This window comes from Melospiza georgiana, chromosome 1, assembly GCF_028018845.1.
Source record: "Melospiza georgiana isolate bMelGeo1 chromosome 1, bMelGeo1.pri, whole genome shotgun sequence".
Taxonomy (NCBI): Eukaryota; Metazoa; Chordata; class Aves; order Passeriformes; family Passerellidae; genus Melospiza; species Melospiza georgiana.
This window is the reverse complement of record NC_080430.1, coordinates 35,561,321-35,578,688: the sequence shown is the minus strand read 5'-3', so window position 1 is coordinate 35,578,688 and position 17,368 is coordinate 35,561,321. Positions and strand designations below refer to the sequence as shown.

The 17,368-nt window shown below is 39.6% G+C and overlaps 1 protein-coding gene across 3 annotated transcripts in view; it reads right to left on the bottom strand.

Moving 5' to 3' along the window:
• WIPF3 (WAS/WASL interacting protein family member 3) overlaps positions 1-17,059 on the bottom strand; it is a 34,757-nt gene extending 17,698 nt beyond the window's left edge. For 2 of the 3 annotated variants that reach the window (XM_058033363.1, XM_058033521.1), the window contains exons 1-2: positions 14,611-14,708; positions 3,224-3,396 (exon numbers count right to left, since the gene is read on the bottom strand). In XM_058033363.1, the coding sequence (XP_057889346.1) occupies positions 3,224-3,343 (120 nt within the window). In that variant the 5' untranslated portion in view covers positions 3,344-3,396; positions 14,611-14,708. Of the gene's footprint in view, positions 1-3,223; positions 3,397-14,610; positions 14,709-16,982 lie in introns of those variants that run through there. The other variant, XM_058033443.1, reaches the window with a different exon arrangement.
• Between the last annotated feature and the right edge of the window lie 309 nt (positions 17,060-17,368).

Genomic DNA, 17,368 nt, shown 5'->3' with positions numbered 1-17,368 from the left:
GGTAAAAGAAATAGATTGGGAATAGAATTAAATTTTTCGTGAGCAGAAAGCTTTAAAAATAACCCACAACTACCAACCTCATCCCCATGACCACCAACAAAAACTACTAAAACAACCTACCTTACATGGCATGCCCATAAACTAAAAGAGCTTTAGAAAAAGCCTCCTGTGTAAGTGTGCTTTGTTAAGGTGTAGAGGAAAAGGGAACATAAAGAGAATCGAATTCTATAAGCCAGTGCCAGAAAATACATCAGGGCATAGTTTTATTCTGCCTACTCACCCCTCTCATCTTTATGAACCCCAGAAGGTAGGCATTTGAAGACATGGTCAATTAATCTAATTAGCTGTATTTGCATTTTGACTCAGCCACCTGCATCTGCTACAGCAGACATCCCACCATTCCCTCCTGAGAAATCCAGCAATTTGTTTCCTTTTAAGTTTGGTCTAACAGCCAGTAGCTTTTTTGGCTGTTGGGCACAGCTGGCTCTTAGCATGTCTAAAATACCATCTCCAAATCACTTTGCATTGTCTTGTAACAACTTTTGTGAACAAAATTCAGTGCAAGTACTTACAGAATATCAGCAAGTGCAAAAGTCTTAGAAAACAGTAGGGACAAGGCCAAAAAACACTAGGAAGGAAGTTTCTTCTGCCTTAAGAGTCAACAGGACAAAAAAGTTATGTGCCATCAGTGATTAGAATTTCCATGAAGTAAGGACTGCAAAATTATTTGGGATCAAGGCTCACAATATTAGCAAAGAAAATGTGCAGAGAAAACATAATGTGGTGACTACTTCTGCTAAAAATCTCTTGATGGTGAAAGCAAGAGGAAAGTATAGCTCTCATCCATAACTAGAAAAGCAAGACAAGTCCGTGGTACCCCTGCAACAGCATCATGAAAAATTACAGGTCCTGTGTGTCCACTACACACAGACATTTTTCTTTTAACATAAATCACATAAATTAAACTAGTGGCTCACCCACATATCAATAGTAAAATTAAAACCTAACTTTTAATTTCTCACATGCAAATTGTACTCTGATTTAATCATACCAGTATAATAAAAATCACTGTGCTGTTTACTTTGGAACTTCTCCAGCTGTTGGGCAAATAATAAGTTATTTGCTTTGAAGGTTTTCCTTAAAGCTATATGCCTGTAAAAAATTTTCCTTCTTCCATCCCCAGCTGTAGATCTAGCAGCTGTAACAACAGCTGGGGAGATCAGCAACTGTAAAAGACAAATATTTCTAGAAAAGGGCTTACCAGTAAAAGAAAATAGGGTCTGTAGCAAGTTTCTGAAGACTCCCCAACTATAAGGTTTTACTCTGTAACTTGGCACCAGCTGGAGGGCAGCCTCCTACTCTGTGCTTCTGCTGAACTCACCAGGCAGATTCCTGATCCTGTCTCTCATTCAGTTTTGACAGGGAAAAGTAATTTTGCTGTTGCAGAAAAAACAATGTCCTACCATGCTATTTTATTATTTGTGTTGATTCATGTACTGTTTTTAGTATCAAGACTTATTAAAAGCAAAGCTTCAACATCAGACAATAACTAGAAACACATCTAGTATGTATCAGGTCACCAAGATGGAGCAGACTCAAAATTCTGCATGTCTTATACAGAGACCATCCATTTGAAACAGAATGATCCAACTACAATATGAAAACAAGCCATCTTGTATCAAAACCCTGCCACAGGAGTGGGTTTAATTTTCAGAAAAGGGAAGCGGAAACAAAAATCCTAAACTTGTTCATAATGACCCTTAGGGGTCCTTTTAGCTTTCTCTAGTCATTTATAATTGGTGTATGTTAGAGGAATCTAAAAATGTCTCTAGATACTTTACTGATCTAAATTTATTAGGATAAGAACATTTGTAGCTTCTGTTGAGTTTAATTGCAGTTGTGAGCATTAAGCTGCTCACAATATGCAGCCCACTTATTTCAGCATCTAAGTATAGGTTGTGTACCAGCCCAGAAGAATTGCTAATTGGAAACACTGCTCCTGGTGCCAAAGTTGAAGCTGAATGCTGAAAAGAATCAAACACTGCTTATTTGATTTGCTGTCTTTATCCTCCTCCTCCTCATCTCCACAACTCATGGGGAGTTTTACAAAATTGTTCAGCCTGTAAAGTAGCAGAAAGAAACTTGCAAAGAAACCTCCTTCTGGAAAAAAAAGATAAAATAAGAGCATTATGAACAATACCAAACAAAATCAACCAACCTTCCTGGGAACGAAACAGGCAGAGATGCCAAGGAATGCAACAGAGAAATGTAGTTCTTAAAAAAAAATAAACTTGAAGTACATTTGAAGTACATTTTAAGTACCATGTACTGTTTTGCTACACAGTCTAACATACTCTGCAAATAACCACAGCAGTGACGGAAAAACGTATGAAAAAAAGTCAGGGGAGATTTTATGACTAGAACAAACCGTGCCAGGTTCCCTTTTTCAAAAAAAGTCTAAGAATTTCAATGCAGAAACAGGTTATGACCAACAGATCACAGAATTCAAGGAATTACTTAAACAGGTTTTACAATAAGTACAGTAATTGATTGTGAAGGTATGAAAATGTAATACCCTGAAAGTTCACCCACAGCATCCTCCTCTTATTGCAAACATGCTGGCAAGGCACATGTTCTACTTCATGACACACACAGTAATGATCTGCTACAAGCTGTAATTGTTCCTGCACATGTACAAAAGAATATTGTGCTGTATCCCCAGGAAGACACTGTGTGCTAGAAAGGGCAAAATGTACAGCTGAACACCGTGAGTCTTAATAGGAGCTGTAAGAAAAAGGGGGAAGAAATTAATACTTACCATCTGTAGCATTACCAATAGAAAAATGAATTCCCTTTGGCTGGAAAAGAATTCACAAATGCTAAATTCTCACCATATGCACTCTAATCATCTCAAAACCTTTTGATCATGCACTCCTAGCAGTAACAAAATTTTTGAGCATGCACCCCAAAACACATAGGTTTATTTCTTTATAAAATATTCACATATATGACTGAAGTTGCAGTATTTTCATCCCACATATCAATGGATCATCTCACACACCCCACTCTTGAGATCACTGCTGTAATCAGAACAGAATCAGTGCCAGCAAAACAAACATCTGCCCCAGATACTTGCTATGAATATCCATGCCAAAACCCTGTGGGCTCTGAGCTGACTACTACAGCTAAGCTTTTGCACACAGAAATGAAAAGTCAATCTTACCAGTGGTGGTGGTGGTGGAGGGGGCCCTCCCAAAGGTGGTGGTGGTGGAGGGGGCCCTGCAGAAGGTGGTGGTGGAGGTGGTGGAGGAGGAGGTGGCGGCGGCGGTGGTGGCACAGGCATCTGCTCAGATTTCTAGCTTCACCCAGTTGTGAAAAATATTGCCAGTCTATGTCCTTGAGGAGAAGGAAGGGAGGAAAAGGAAAAGTGGAAGAATAAAAAGAAAAACAGAGAGGAATGGGTTTATACACTGCAAGCTGAAGATCGGCCAAAATATCTAGCTCTCAGCAGAGTGAAGACTTTTATACTGCACTGCTTCCAAAAGTACAGCACGAGCAGCCTCATTACAGTTATGATGACAACATACATCTAAAGAACAAGTTCACGGATCTGGACCAGTGCCATGAGTACCAAATTCATAGATGCTAGCCTGTCCAACTATTACATCTTGCCTTAACCTAGCCCACAGCCTTGAAATGCAATTCTGCAGAGAACAAATCACAGCCGACCACATGTAGACGCTCCTGCTGGGACAAAACCTCAGTTGACTTTAAGCCAGAGGTTTGCTGCTCTAAGGAGAGAGTAAGGGACTTTATAAGCCCCTCATGATTTAATAAATAAAGAAATAATTCTGCAAATTAATGCTTCAATTACCAAATTATATAATATCAAGGACCAGACATCTCAAGTGTTAAAGTCAAGTGGTTTTCCTGCCATTTTTAAATGTTAATTTTCACAATTCTTTAGTAATACACTGACAAAAAGGCACATATCTTCCAACAAAAGCTATATGCTTTTCTTTTTTTAAAAAAAATCTTTTGTAGAATGACAGTGCATCACTCACTGATTTTCATACCTACCATGCCCTCAGCATGACTCAGTCATCATTAAAGTTAACAAGAAACCCCTGTATTTTGAAGTTGCAAATGAAAATACTAGGCAGTGCCAAAGGAGGCCTATGCAAGCCATGCTTGAAATCTTTTGATAGTGACACTTAGATATAGGCTCCAAACACATCTAATTTTACATCTTGTTCTACATCCATCATGTCATGATTATTTTCTGAGACTCTTCACAATGTCATATGAAACAGTGTCAAAAGCCCTACTATAACACAAAATATGTAATATGCTCTGTCTTTTCTTTCTGCAAGGCTTTATCTTAACAAGAAATTACATTGGTTTCTCACATTTACTCTTTATACATCTCTCTAGGTCATAATTTGTTTCCCTGACTCCTGAAAGGTCTTAGAAACATTTTTCACATTTTAATGTTTTACTAGAAATTGATGTTAAGTTAAAAAGACCATAATTTCCAGAACCTATTCCCCTTCCTTCTCCCTTCATTTTTAAAAACAGGCACTCCATGCTTTTCCAGAATCATCTGTGTAGGGAGAAGGCATGACAGTTAAATCTGGAAAAGTTTGAGAGAGATAGCATAGAAATGAGGCAAGTTATAGTCTTGAGTGGAATATTTGGCTGTTTTGCTAGAGAGTTAGATTGGAAGAGGCAGTGAAATTAAAATGTACATGCAGACTTGTTCATTTCCTACCTAGAGTACATGAACAATATCCCAATAATGTCATGAGTATTTTTCTCCTTTTCTATCTTGTAAAATACTTAATGAGAGATCAGTCAAAATTAAATGTGCAGAGCATCTGAAACACTCATTTTCTCCCTTGAGAGATTGCTATGCAAAGGGCTGGCTGATCAAAGCACTCTGATCTGTAACAGAATCGGTTACAATCACTTTAATAATCTCTTAATGAAGCTTTCCAAGAAAGCTGGTATCACAGCATCTCCATCATTCCACTCTCATTGTTGCCCTATTCAAAAACCCATCATCAGAAGATATCTCTTTTCCTCAATTAAACCATTCAAAAACATGGACATAAGGAGAATGAGTCTTCCCAGCTAATAATATGTTTCGGGTTAGTATCTTCCTACCCTGCAATACAGGCCTTTTGTCTTCATTAAGGATTTAGAATGGGAAATATGCTCTTAGTCAAATTAGGAAAAAAAATACAGCCCACGCTCCTGTGGCAGACCACATGAATGGCAACAGGAGGTAGAGCACATTGGAGACAAGCAGCAGTGGGAGAAAGGAAATGGGAATCAGCTCCTGCTATTTAAAAGTCACAGCCTGAAATGCCATCAGATGACTTTTCTAGCTCCCTCTCCACCAGTCCCTGCCCCAGCACTTGTTCCTCCAAATGATGCAGCCTAAATTCAAGGACTAGAAACTGTGTAGAAACTACAATACAAAATTCAGAGAAGAGGAAGTGTTCACCATGTATCCCAGTCCCATATACTTCTGTCCAGCGGCACTGGGGCTAAATGCATTCTGTGAGGCTATAACACACAGCCCTTGAATGAAATACTGGAGACACCATATAGCTTTCCTCTCGTTTTTTCAAACCCTCTACAAATGAACCATCTTTCAGAAAATCCTGCTGACATGCCTTCTTTAGTCTCTTACCACAAATTTGGAGGCTCAATGTCCTGACCTTGGCATGCTTTTGTGTGCACATTAAAACTCATAGTTTTATACCAGAACTATTACAGGGTAATGCCTACACAATGAAGAACCATAGAGGCTCTATTTGTTCGAGTGGGCTTTGAAAGGAGCACTGCCATCTCACAAGTAGACAGTGTATGCTGATAAAGACAGGAATCTTCAAGCTAACTTACAATAAAAAACATTTGACTCTTAACATTTAGTCATGACTGCACAATCTACACTTTTTAATATGCAGGATTGGCTATGATAACTTCTTTTGTATTACTGCAGCAATATCACATGGACTGTATTGAAAGAAATTTATGGAGAAGGCTGCAGCACTTTCAATATATCAACACACATTACTTGGAGGCCTCTGTTCCTTGGTTAAAGGCTCTATTTCATTTGCCTCTCCCCTCACTATATTATATATATACACAAAAACATGTATATATATATATATATATATATATATATATATATATATATATATAACCATAAACCCCATGGTCAGTAATTTCACACAATAACTTCAGAACATGCCAAGTTTATGGATTTCCACATAACAATCAAAATAAACTCTGAATTAAATCCAAAAAAAGGAGTATCATATTGATCAGTTCCAGTGTCTGGTAAGAGCCAGGTAAGAGGGAAATGCTACAAAGGATCCTTAAGGCACATGTGCCCTTTCTCCACTCCTCTAAATATGCATATCTATAATTGGAAGAGAGGGGTCTGAACTATCCCTGAGGGACAGAAATAAAAAGATACAGTTGAAAAGGCTGCAAAGTGGAGGGGAGAAGGCTATATGTTTTGTTTAACCTCAGTTTCCTAAGGCAAGAAGCAATGTAAATCTTACCTTGACTTAAATATCACAGAACAGAATCGAGCCCAACAATTACAGAATTTATTGCAAACAAAAAAAAAAAAAAAAAAAAAAAAAGAGAAGAAAATCCAAAACCCTGCCTTTTCTAGTCCACTTCCCTACCAAAGCAAGGTTGTACATTTTTTCTAGTGCTTTCTGAAGTCTAATTTTAGGTGTCCCAAATAATGTGGCTTTTATTATTTCCCTTGGGAAGCTCTTTCCCAGTCAAATAACTCTTTTAGTTCAGATTGCCTGACACGCAGCCTAATTTCTCCTTCTCCTGGTTTGATCCCATTTGCACTCCACTGCAGATGACTCTCCAAGCAAAATAGTTTCTCCTACTGCTGTGCATCAGCTTCGTGGAATATAAGCACTGCAATTCAAAAGTACATTTGCAAGGACTTGTTATACTTTTGGAATTGTTTTACTTCTCACAAGGCAGTGAACTTTTCATCACTCAGAGAACATTATTACTCTTCTCTGATCTCAAAACAATTGGTCTTCTTTTGTTCTGTTGGTAAGGATAATTTTGAACCTGGTAATTTCAGGTGTCACAGATTGTTCTTTGCGTGTTCTCACCGCATGAGCTTGAATAGCAGCTGGGTTAAAGAACAAGTCTGCAGTCATCAATGTAAGAACTCAAGCTCCAGATTTCTGAAGGCCCAAATAAAGTCTTCACCCAGAATTTAATCTGAAGTGTCAGACAAGACATAGGAGGTGCAGATCTTTCTTCTTCACTAACTGCTCTCAGTCTTGTGCTGGATTTGCCTGTGGGAAACTCAAAACCTCTGCCTAAGCTTTTCTGTAGCTTTGGTCTCACTTTATTCAGCTACCAGACATGTACAAACTCTGATCCAAGCGCTTCCCAAAGGTCTCCTCCTGAAGCATCACTGCCACAGCCTCAGTGCAGGGCTCACACTAAAACAAAATCCTCTTGGGAGCAGGGATCCACACTAAGAAACAGTGGATTTTGGACAGCAGCTCAAATCTCTCCTGCCACACTGACATTCAGCAGAACCACCACAGGTATGCCTGCATAAACGATTCTAAAATGCCTTCACCCATCAAGGAAAGGGAAGGCACGAAACAGCTGTACCTTTAATTTAGTACAATGTCTAGAAGGGGAAAAGACAGAGGAAAAAAAATCACAATTATTTAAATGTGTATAATATGTATTTATGTACTAAAATTACTCCAAATAGGGGTATTTTTTTAAATGGCCAGTGTCCCTAGGTCTTTAGGTGGTATAGTAATTAACATGAAACGACACGGTTGGAATTGAAAATCTGACTCTTATAACCAAATTGGAGAAAGGACTGCAAAATAACAGATTCATTACCACTGGATTTGCAATCACTGCAGCTGCACACCCTGAAGTAGGTAATTCATCTTTGGGGAAAGGTACAGGTTTTCTTCCTTCAAAGGAAAAGCTGAGAGAGATATTTCAATGGTGTGCAGGAGAGCTTATCTATAGTATTCGTCTTGCTTTCTTGATTAAAAACTTAAGAAAAAGAGTAAACCACAACATGTTTTTACCTTTTAAACAACTTTTATATAATCAAGTATGATTTTCTGATAAACTGTACTGTTCTGAATTATAGCTTTTAAGCCCTTATATTTCAAAAGGAAAGTCAAATAATTTCAAAATTACCTGTGAAGAAACAGCATCAATAAGCATCTGCTCAACTTTCATGATCTCAAAGGTAGACAATTAGCATAATTGTTTAATTAGCAAATTGCCCATTTGCTCCTGTGAAACATCACTGAAGAACAGCTGAAATCACTGGTATGAGATCTCCACAGATCTTTTAAAGACAGTACAACACACGCAGATACAGGGAAGATTAAAACAGAGAACAGCAGATGTGTGTTACACAGATCAAGTTTCCTGCTGTCACTATCACACAACTGGGAAAGACTTGGAAAAATCTTCTGTTTGGAAAGAGCTGGTTCTAATTTTAAGATAATCAAACCATTTCATATTTAAGCAGTGGATGCTACATTTGTTTTTCTTTTTTTGAGAGTATGTATGACGTTTTGTGTTTAGAGAACCGAACAAGAAAGAATCAAGGTAGAGCCTCTGAATATCCTGCCTCTTTTTCATCCTACAATGATAACCCCATTCACAAAATAGTTGATAGTCTCTGCTGCATTTGAGACATTTAAGAACTGTGTAGAAGTGTCAAACTGTTAGAACTTTCATTTACAGCAGGAAAGCAAATACCATATACATACCCATCTTATATATATTAAGACTTTCACACGTATATTCCCACAGCTGACTAAGAAAACTCCAGCCTTTCATCATCTAACAGTTGTACATCAGAATTGTGTACACCTTGAGAGAAATTTCTGCTCTCAGTCATCATTTACATCACTGCAACTTAAGGCAGAATCTGACTTTTTCAATTCCATTGGAATGTGCAAACCTTAAGGAAGGGCTCTTTCTCCATTAAATACCTGATGAAACACTTCTATGCAGCATTTGTCTTCTACAGGGTCTGTAGGACTGTCTCACAGCACGTAACACTATCCTGAATTTAAGCCAAGGACTGTAAGTTCCCCTCAGCTTGGACTATTTCCACCAGGCTTAATGCAGTTAAGGGCTGCTTCCCCTTTCTGCCTGAAAAAAGCCCAGCATGACTCTTATTCTGTCAGATGCCTGATAAAATTGCCACAGACTGTCCAGGACTGACCCAGCAGAGACTACAGGAATTTGAAGACGCCTTGCTTCCATGTGTGCTGTGGGCAGATCTCTGCTGGGTTCCCTGTGGTGCTGAGGCCAGAAATCGCAGTGCTATGTCTTGACAAACCTCCCTTCAGAGGCAAAGCTGCACAGATGACTTCACATCCCTACATATGACTATTTCAGGGTGTAGCTTCCTCTGCTCCATGGGGATCTGTCAGAGAAGACTGATTGTAAGGGAGCAGAATAAGAGAATTCATCATCCTCTTTTAAATAAGGACTAAGAGAAAAGAACAACACATACCAAGAAGAAATATGTTGTGCCTGTAGTAGTGTTAACCCGAAGTTAGAGAGCCCAAAGACAAATGAGGTAAATTAGAAGTAATTAGAACTTGCACAAAGACATAAGTTTTCAAAGGAAACAATTTATACAAAGGGTTTCCTTGAAATTAAAACTGCATCATCCACACAAAGACAGACACAGCTTGTTTCACTGCCAGCTATACAAACAATGGTGAATTTGATATACAGCCATTAGCAAAGTTAATCATTGGCCTAAGCTAAAGAAAGTGCAGCTCAGTAGACATTCAAGGTCACAGCCACATTCTGAAGACAACTGTTTACTCTTATACTCCTCAAGAGTATCAGTGTGAGCAGTGCTTGATCTTTCTCTGAAGAGGTAATTTGATGTTTCAGGTTAACATCTGCAAATTTTGCAGCCTCTGCTAAGAAGCTAATTGTATGTTTTCACATCATTATTAATGAACTATTCCTTTATAGTTATTCATATATTGACTATCATTTTTATATTACCAAGTTGTTTGAAAAGTATACTTGTACACAGAATGGTTTCTACAAAAAAAATTTCCAAACATTGTTTAGCCAATTCCTTTAAGAGAAGAAAGTTTTGCTTTCCAATTAAGTAGCTAGCATCAAAATGGAAAATGCAAACAAGACAGTATTCAGCATCTTGCTCTTCTATATTTGCTACATACAGCTCAAACCTTGTTTTAAACTGCCAGTCAAGTGAAAAGAATTTGCAAATATGGATATTGGAAGACTAGAGGACTTTAAAAATCCAGCTCCTAAATAATTCTGAAATCTCCACTTTCAACCACATGATATTTTATCAGAGCTCTGATTTTCACAGCTTTACATCTTGAAATGATAAATTTATAGAAACCTGCATGCATGTCATGTCATGTCAGGCTGACAGCTGTCAGCTTAAAAAACAGTCTAATACGGGCAATGCAATAAGAATAAATTTTGCAATTCAACATGCACCATGCTTTCCTACAATACAGTTTTAGGCCCCAGCATGGACTGTGGTCACTGTATGTGCTAAGGAGAACTGCCTTTCACAAGGGATGTAAAACACAACGATCGGGTCACCTGCAGGAGTAAGCTGTCAGGGAAATCCTCACCTCAAAGAAAGAATGGGAAACTTTGATTCCAGTTTTCAGTGAAATTTGGATTACTTAATTTCTGTTCCAGTGGTAAAAATGTTAGCCCTAATGGCCTAAAAAATTAAACTTCTGAACATTCATTCTCACTTTCATGCCCTTTTCTGTCAATCCTGTTGAAGCTGCTGTCCCATTTCAGTGACATAATTGCTAGCTTCATCTCAGATGTTCTTTACACCAGGGTAAGGCTTCCGTAAGTACAAGTACATAACTATAAACTCTTATGTTATTAAGAAAGCCTTGCTATGCTACCATAACATTGCATTTTTGTTATTTTAACTAGCTCATTGTTCTGAAAAAATAATATGCAATATGTTCTTATTCTCCCTTAAGCGTCAAAGCTGAGATCAAACTGCCTATGTGCATAAAGGTGTAAATATCTTTCTTGTACAGAAAATTGTTAGCTGTTTTTAAAGGAAGTGCACAAAGTACCTAGCTCCAATCTTACATCCATTTACTCAGGACAATGATTTTACTTTGCACAATGAACAGCAAATTGCAGTCATTTGCAACTGCAACAAAAAAAATTTTCCTGATAAAAGATGTTTTGATTTGTAGGCCTAGTCCTGAACTGCTAATAAAACAAAGTGCTGAGAGAAAAACAATATGAGTTTATTAAACTGAAGTTTCAGCCCTTTGACTTACGAAAGGTCTTCACTGGTAATTCCCTGGGAAAGGCATTATATTTAGAGAGGAAATTGTGATTGATACATTCCTGTACACATGGCATAAGCAACGAACATCAGGGATTCAAAAATACTCAACTAGCTTTGCTGCCTGATGAATAAGGAAAATTATTCTAGTGATTAAATGGCAATAGAATTTTTTTTTGCATTTGTATCTTTCATAGGCACAAAGGAGAAAAGTGGTTTTCTTTGAATAGCTCCCAAGTATACTTGCAGAGCAATCAGTATCTGCTACCATCAGACCAAGCAGGTTAAAGATGAGACTCACTTGTTTCCATGAATTCTGGTGTCAAGTTTTATGCTGGCTTTGGCCTTCAGCTTTCACATTAACCAGCCTGGATCTGGCCCATCCTCTTTCTTTACTTCACTTTGTGAGTATTTCTCCCCTTTCCTAGTGGTTTACCAGTCTCTCCATTCCCACTCTTCACTTTCTTTGCCCTTGCCACCATTCACTGCACCTTTTGCCTGCTGTTGATGCAAGGCAAGGCAAGGCAAAAGAGGCATTTCACTTAAAAGGTACAGCTGTCTGCCCTGGGGAAAGAAACACTGCATATGGAGTAAAATTAAGTAACTCTGCATGATGATACTAAAGGTTCAGCACAGGCTACTAGTACTGAGAAAAACAGAAGGAATGCAGAGCTAGGCTGATCCAGCTCTGAAAAAAACCAGAAAATGTGATTCTAGGAGATATGAGGATATACATCCTGACTAGAACTGGTAAGTATTAGAGCAGATGAACTAAGCTCCACCTGATGGATTGGATAAAAGATTGAAGTACTGGAGAAAAACAAGAAGGTCAAACAGTCAGGGCAGAGGAAAGGAGCAAAGTAACCACAACATACTCATTTTGCAACTACTCCAGGCCTTTGCAACTCTTGGTACAGTCTGTTCAGAGCAAACCCAAGTACCCCCACATGGGACTGCATAATTTATCCTACTGTTAAGTCAATGTAAACTCATGATCACTTGATCCAAGGATATTTTGTACAATCTGCTTTTGCATAATTTCCTTGCTACTTAGTCATTTCAAGGCTAAAAAAGGCTTTCATTCTGCATTAAATGCCCTGCTAGGCCCCACATCTATCACTCACACAGTACCTTACACAGATATTTCCCACCCCCTCCGCCAATTTACTAATCTAGGGGCTAATCCATCTCTTATTTTTATATTGCCAATTTTTCCTTTGTTTTCAGTAGAAGTGAGATCAGTTCTTTAGGGTTTAACTCTTAAAATACTCCAAGATATATGATCTGCAGCAACAGAAGTAACATCACTAACATGTTAAGCTGTTCACACTCACACAACTGACCAATAAAAGCAACTTTCTATCCAAATCCTAGGCAGAATCTGACAGATATTTTTGCAGTAATTTACATATCCCCAAGAGAAGCAAACATTCCCTCTGAAAATAAATTGCCAAAACCCCAGTCTGTTTTGCTGGTATGTAAGCCTGTCTTGCCTTTTATACTTATGATTTTCTTTACGTGTCTACTCAACTAACACAGCAGATCCACCGATTTTGAACAGACATAGCATTATTTATTTTCTTCTTTAGCATATAAAAATGTGTAAGTGACTTGGACAAAAGCCAAAAACCTGCCAGGATTATTTTATACACATCAGTAGTGCTGCTGCATACATATTTTTCTCTCACACATAACTATGCCAGTTAGGAAAGCAGTAACATATAGCTTTAAAACAATGAGGGTACAAAAGAGGAACAAAACACCCCAAGACCTCCTTTGTGATTGCAGTACTATATTCTGTCCTCCTCTTTTTTCTTTTTGTTACTTATAATGAAAAGAGGAAAACATGATATAGTAACTAGAAGTTAAATGGTACAGCAGTCATTTACAGACCTGTGAAAGGCAGCAACACAAAGGGGTTACTATCTCTAAACCTATTCATTCACTTCCTTCATTCTACCCCTCTCTTATGAATGAAGCATTAGCACTGTAAATTTCCAGCCAACACATCCATTTGTCAAGGCAGGCACGGCAGTTGCCACCAGGGTAAATGGAGGATATAGAATATCTATTACACAGAAGCTGCAGAGCAGACACACTTTGTTTAGCTTTCTTGGACACTTGTAAGAGCAGGGTCAGGACTGAGCAAGCGCTTTCATGCTGAATTTTCTGTTCTTAGGCTTAGAGAACGTAATCACGTAGGGACTTTTGGCCCAGTTTTCCCCCACTTTTCACTTCAGCACTTACCCTGTAGCTATAGCATAGCTGCTATGTTGCTCTGCTCTGCCTGGGCTGGCTGCAGAGTGACACCATTCACACCACAGAGAGTTATCTATCTATTTGTAACAACAGGGAAAGATGACACAGGGTCAATGCAAAGAAGAATTAGGCTGTCCATGCATGACCTTATTTGAGAGGGAGATATTTCTGGTAGTGAAATCCATTTCAGCTGTTGTTTCAATTACCATGGCATGAAAATATGCTTTTTGCATCTTGTGGAAATCTTTTAGCTGTTTTACATTCTTTCAAAGCAATCAAAAGGCAGCTTTACAGCTGTCATGTATGTAATACTGAATGAGTTCACAATACTCAGAAGTCAAATTAAGGTGGGCGTATGCAAAAAAATAAAATTTTGCCTAAAAATACAGTTTCTTTCCAATCTGGAAGCCCCAAGGACGTTTTATTCTGTCTGCAAATATAGCACTCTTTTTATCTTTGTTCATCCTGGCTATGAAGCCACCAGACAACCCTGATGCAGAATGACCACAGATAAAAAAGCAACTGTGAAGTACCATTAAGGTTTGCTACTATATGCCTATTTTCAAAAAGCTTCAGTCCCACAAAGACAGTAACTACTTTGTGTAAGAACATAGACTAATTGAGGAAGATCTGTAAGAACAGTGTTAAAGGCAGACCAGAAAGCTGCATCTCAAAACTGCTTGGCAGCCACTGGTAACTCAGTGTAATGTGAGTACGAAAGACTTCTAGATAAAAGACTTTACTGGCTATCTCACTTGATTGTTATGTTTATTTAGATACTAATTTCACATACACTCTGAAGAAGATGAGAATTTTTATTCTGGTGCAGCAGAGCCTAGCATCATTTTCCCCAGAGCTTCAACTTTTCATCTGTGATCTCGTTTATTAGAACTTAAAAGAACTGCATAAAATACCCACATAATAATGCAGCAGATGCTCACACACATGCAGGATCAGTAACTTACAGGGCAAGAAAGCTGAGCTGAGCCTGTCCAGTCTCACCTACTTCGCATGACTGAACAGAACTACTCCCAGTCACAGAGAAGAAAAGCTTCCACAAAAGCAAATGTGTCTGAAAAAATAATTATTATAGGTGAGTTATGACTTATAAACAAAGAGATTTCATATCAGTCTTTTCTCTGTTTTGCTTCCCTTTGGAGCTAAAATATTTTAAAATATTAATACAAAAATTTTTAATACTCAACATAAGTTAATTTTTTTAGATGTAAAATACTAAACTGTGTTATCCTACTTTGGAGTTCTCGAAATCTGTCTCTTAAAATGTGCAAATATTTTTCTATTTGTTATGACTAAGATATTATTTTCTGTTCAAGGTCTTCTTTTCAGAGGACAATGAGTTTCCCAAAATACAGACCTCATCAAGCAATAAAATTACTAAGACAAAAATGCTGATAACTATTAGCATCTGGCTATATCCTGTCAGGACATTCAACAAACAGTGCTGACTTTTATGCTGTGACTGCTGAGATGTGATAGTGCTATGTTTTGATTTACTGTTAAAAAACCAACTATCGACATACTTTCTGCAAGTTCAGATTTAGTATTCATTATGTAGAGACTCCAAACATTTACGGTACATTCCCCTACTGCAGTAACAGAAATGGAGATGTTACAGGATCTTTATTTATATATATTTCCTCTTACAGGTGGGGAAGGAGAGAGAGAAAAAAAGAGGAAGTTGCTTTGTATTATACAAGATTTGATAAATACAGTCATATCTTGCCCTTTCCAGGGCAGTACAATCATAGAATCTGAATTTCAAGTGCATCTCAATTATTTTCAGGCATAGATCCAAACCAGCAATAACTTGAGCACTGCAGCTAATGAATTAAACATTGCATCTGCCCCTAAGCAACCAAAGTCTGTATGCAAAGCTGGTCAAACTATTTATACACCCCTGTCTTTAGAGAATATATATCCTTTATTAAAAAAGACAAATAAAAAAAGTTTCATACTTCAATTGCAAGCCCCATTCCGTAACCTGCATCTTGTCCAGGAAAAACATCAACTCCCACAGCATTCTTTCTGGTCATGAGTCTAACCCAGATTTTGCCGTCATTATCTACAGCAAAACAGCCAAAGCAGTCTATCAATTAAAAAACCACACTTACGCAATCTGCTCTAAGTGTCCCACACTGAGCTCCTCATATGTTATCTTGCACATGGAAGCCGGTACCTGCCAGCAAAGCAGACTCAGCCTCTCCACTGCACGCAGGGCACTGTCCCGTACGAGCCGTGGGTGGCAGCACCGCCTGCGCATTCCAGCCGGGACACGCTTTGGGTCACAGGCTCACAGGGAACAGGAACCATCCCCACGCACACAAGTGCCCAGCAAGTGTCCCGGCTCCGAGTGCCATCACGCACTAAAGCTGCATTCATTTCCTTTATCATCTGCCCCATGGCTTGTCCTTCAGTACAAAGCACGCGAACTGAAGATGTTAACAAAGACTGTACAAACACACGTTGTGAAATAAACGGGAACTTGCACCGCATACACAGATGGAGAAACTGAAAACACTGATTGTATCAGGAAGCAGTTCAACGACTCGATTCATGCAGCGTGCACAGTAACAGGTATCACTGCTATGGCAATTTCAGCAAAATGTCACTGTCTGAATCAGCAGGAGCACTTGCAGACTTTAGCCCATAAATCCAGACCACCCCAAGACTGTTCTGTGCAAAAATCATCAAACTTTACCTTATATCAGTTTCCTCTCCTAAATCAGACTTACTTTGCTATCTTTCAGAAACCTCGCTTAGTAATATTCCACTTCCAGAACCAAACAAAACAAAGGCACGCAGGTCTCATGTGTTCTCCCTATTCTCAAGCTCCTGAATTTCTTGAGCGACACAAGCCCGGCCCCCCTTCCCAACCCCAGAGATACAGGCTGTCACATAACCCATCATCTCTATGTCTTTGCAAACCCTGAGCATATCCAAAGAGAAATAAAAATCCGCGTGCTACCCTTTACCAACACATTCCCTGTCACTCTGAATTAGCAACAGCAGGCTGACGCGAAAGTCACTAGACTTTAGTCTCGATTTTATCCATGTTAATTATTATTAAACCTTTAAGAGCTTCTTTCCAACATCTCTCCAGCATTCCCCCTCCAATATGTACATAAGTAGTTAATACACGGTACTTTTCACAATCACTCAGCCCCGTTTTCTCGGCTGACCTATTCCAGCACATCTACTTCAATGACGAGAACTGGGAAAAAAAACCAAACAACTTCTTGCCATCCACCGCCGCAGGAAAACAGCCCCTCTGCTTGACACAACAGAGGAGCAGCACCGCGCACAGCCCGTGCCTGACCTCAGCCGCGCTTCCTCCTCCGCCGCCGGGAGCACCCACATCCCAGGGGCGCGGGTGTCGCGGTCACCCGGCCCCCCGCTGCCCCGCCGGCCGGACGCGGCCCGGGGCCAGGGCCCAGCCGCGGCACCAACTTTGCCCGCCGAGTCGTCTCTGACCCTGCGGCACCGGGGAAGCCCCAGCCCCGGCCCGGGCCGCAGCGGGGACTGAGGGGAGGCAGCGGCCGCGCCCCCGCCCGGCACTCCAGGCTGGCCGAGCTGTGAGGGGGCCCGGGGCACCGGGGACCCCCAGCCCCGCCCCGCGCCCCCGCCGCGCCCACCTGCTCGGCGCCGCTGCCGACGGGGCCCGGGCGGCTCCTCCCGGGCAGAGGGCGCCAGGTACGGCGGCCG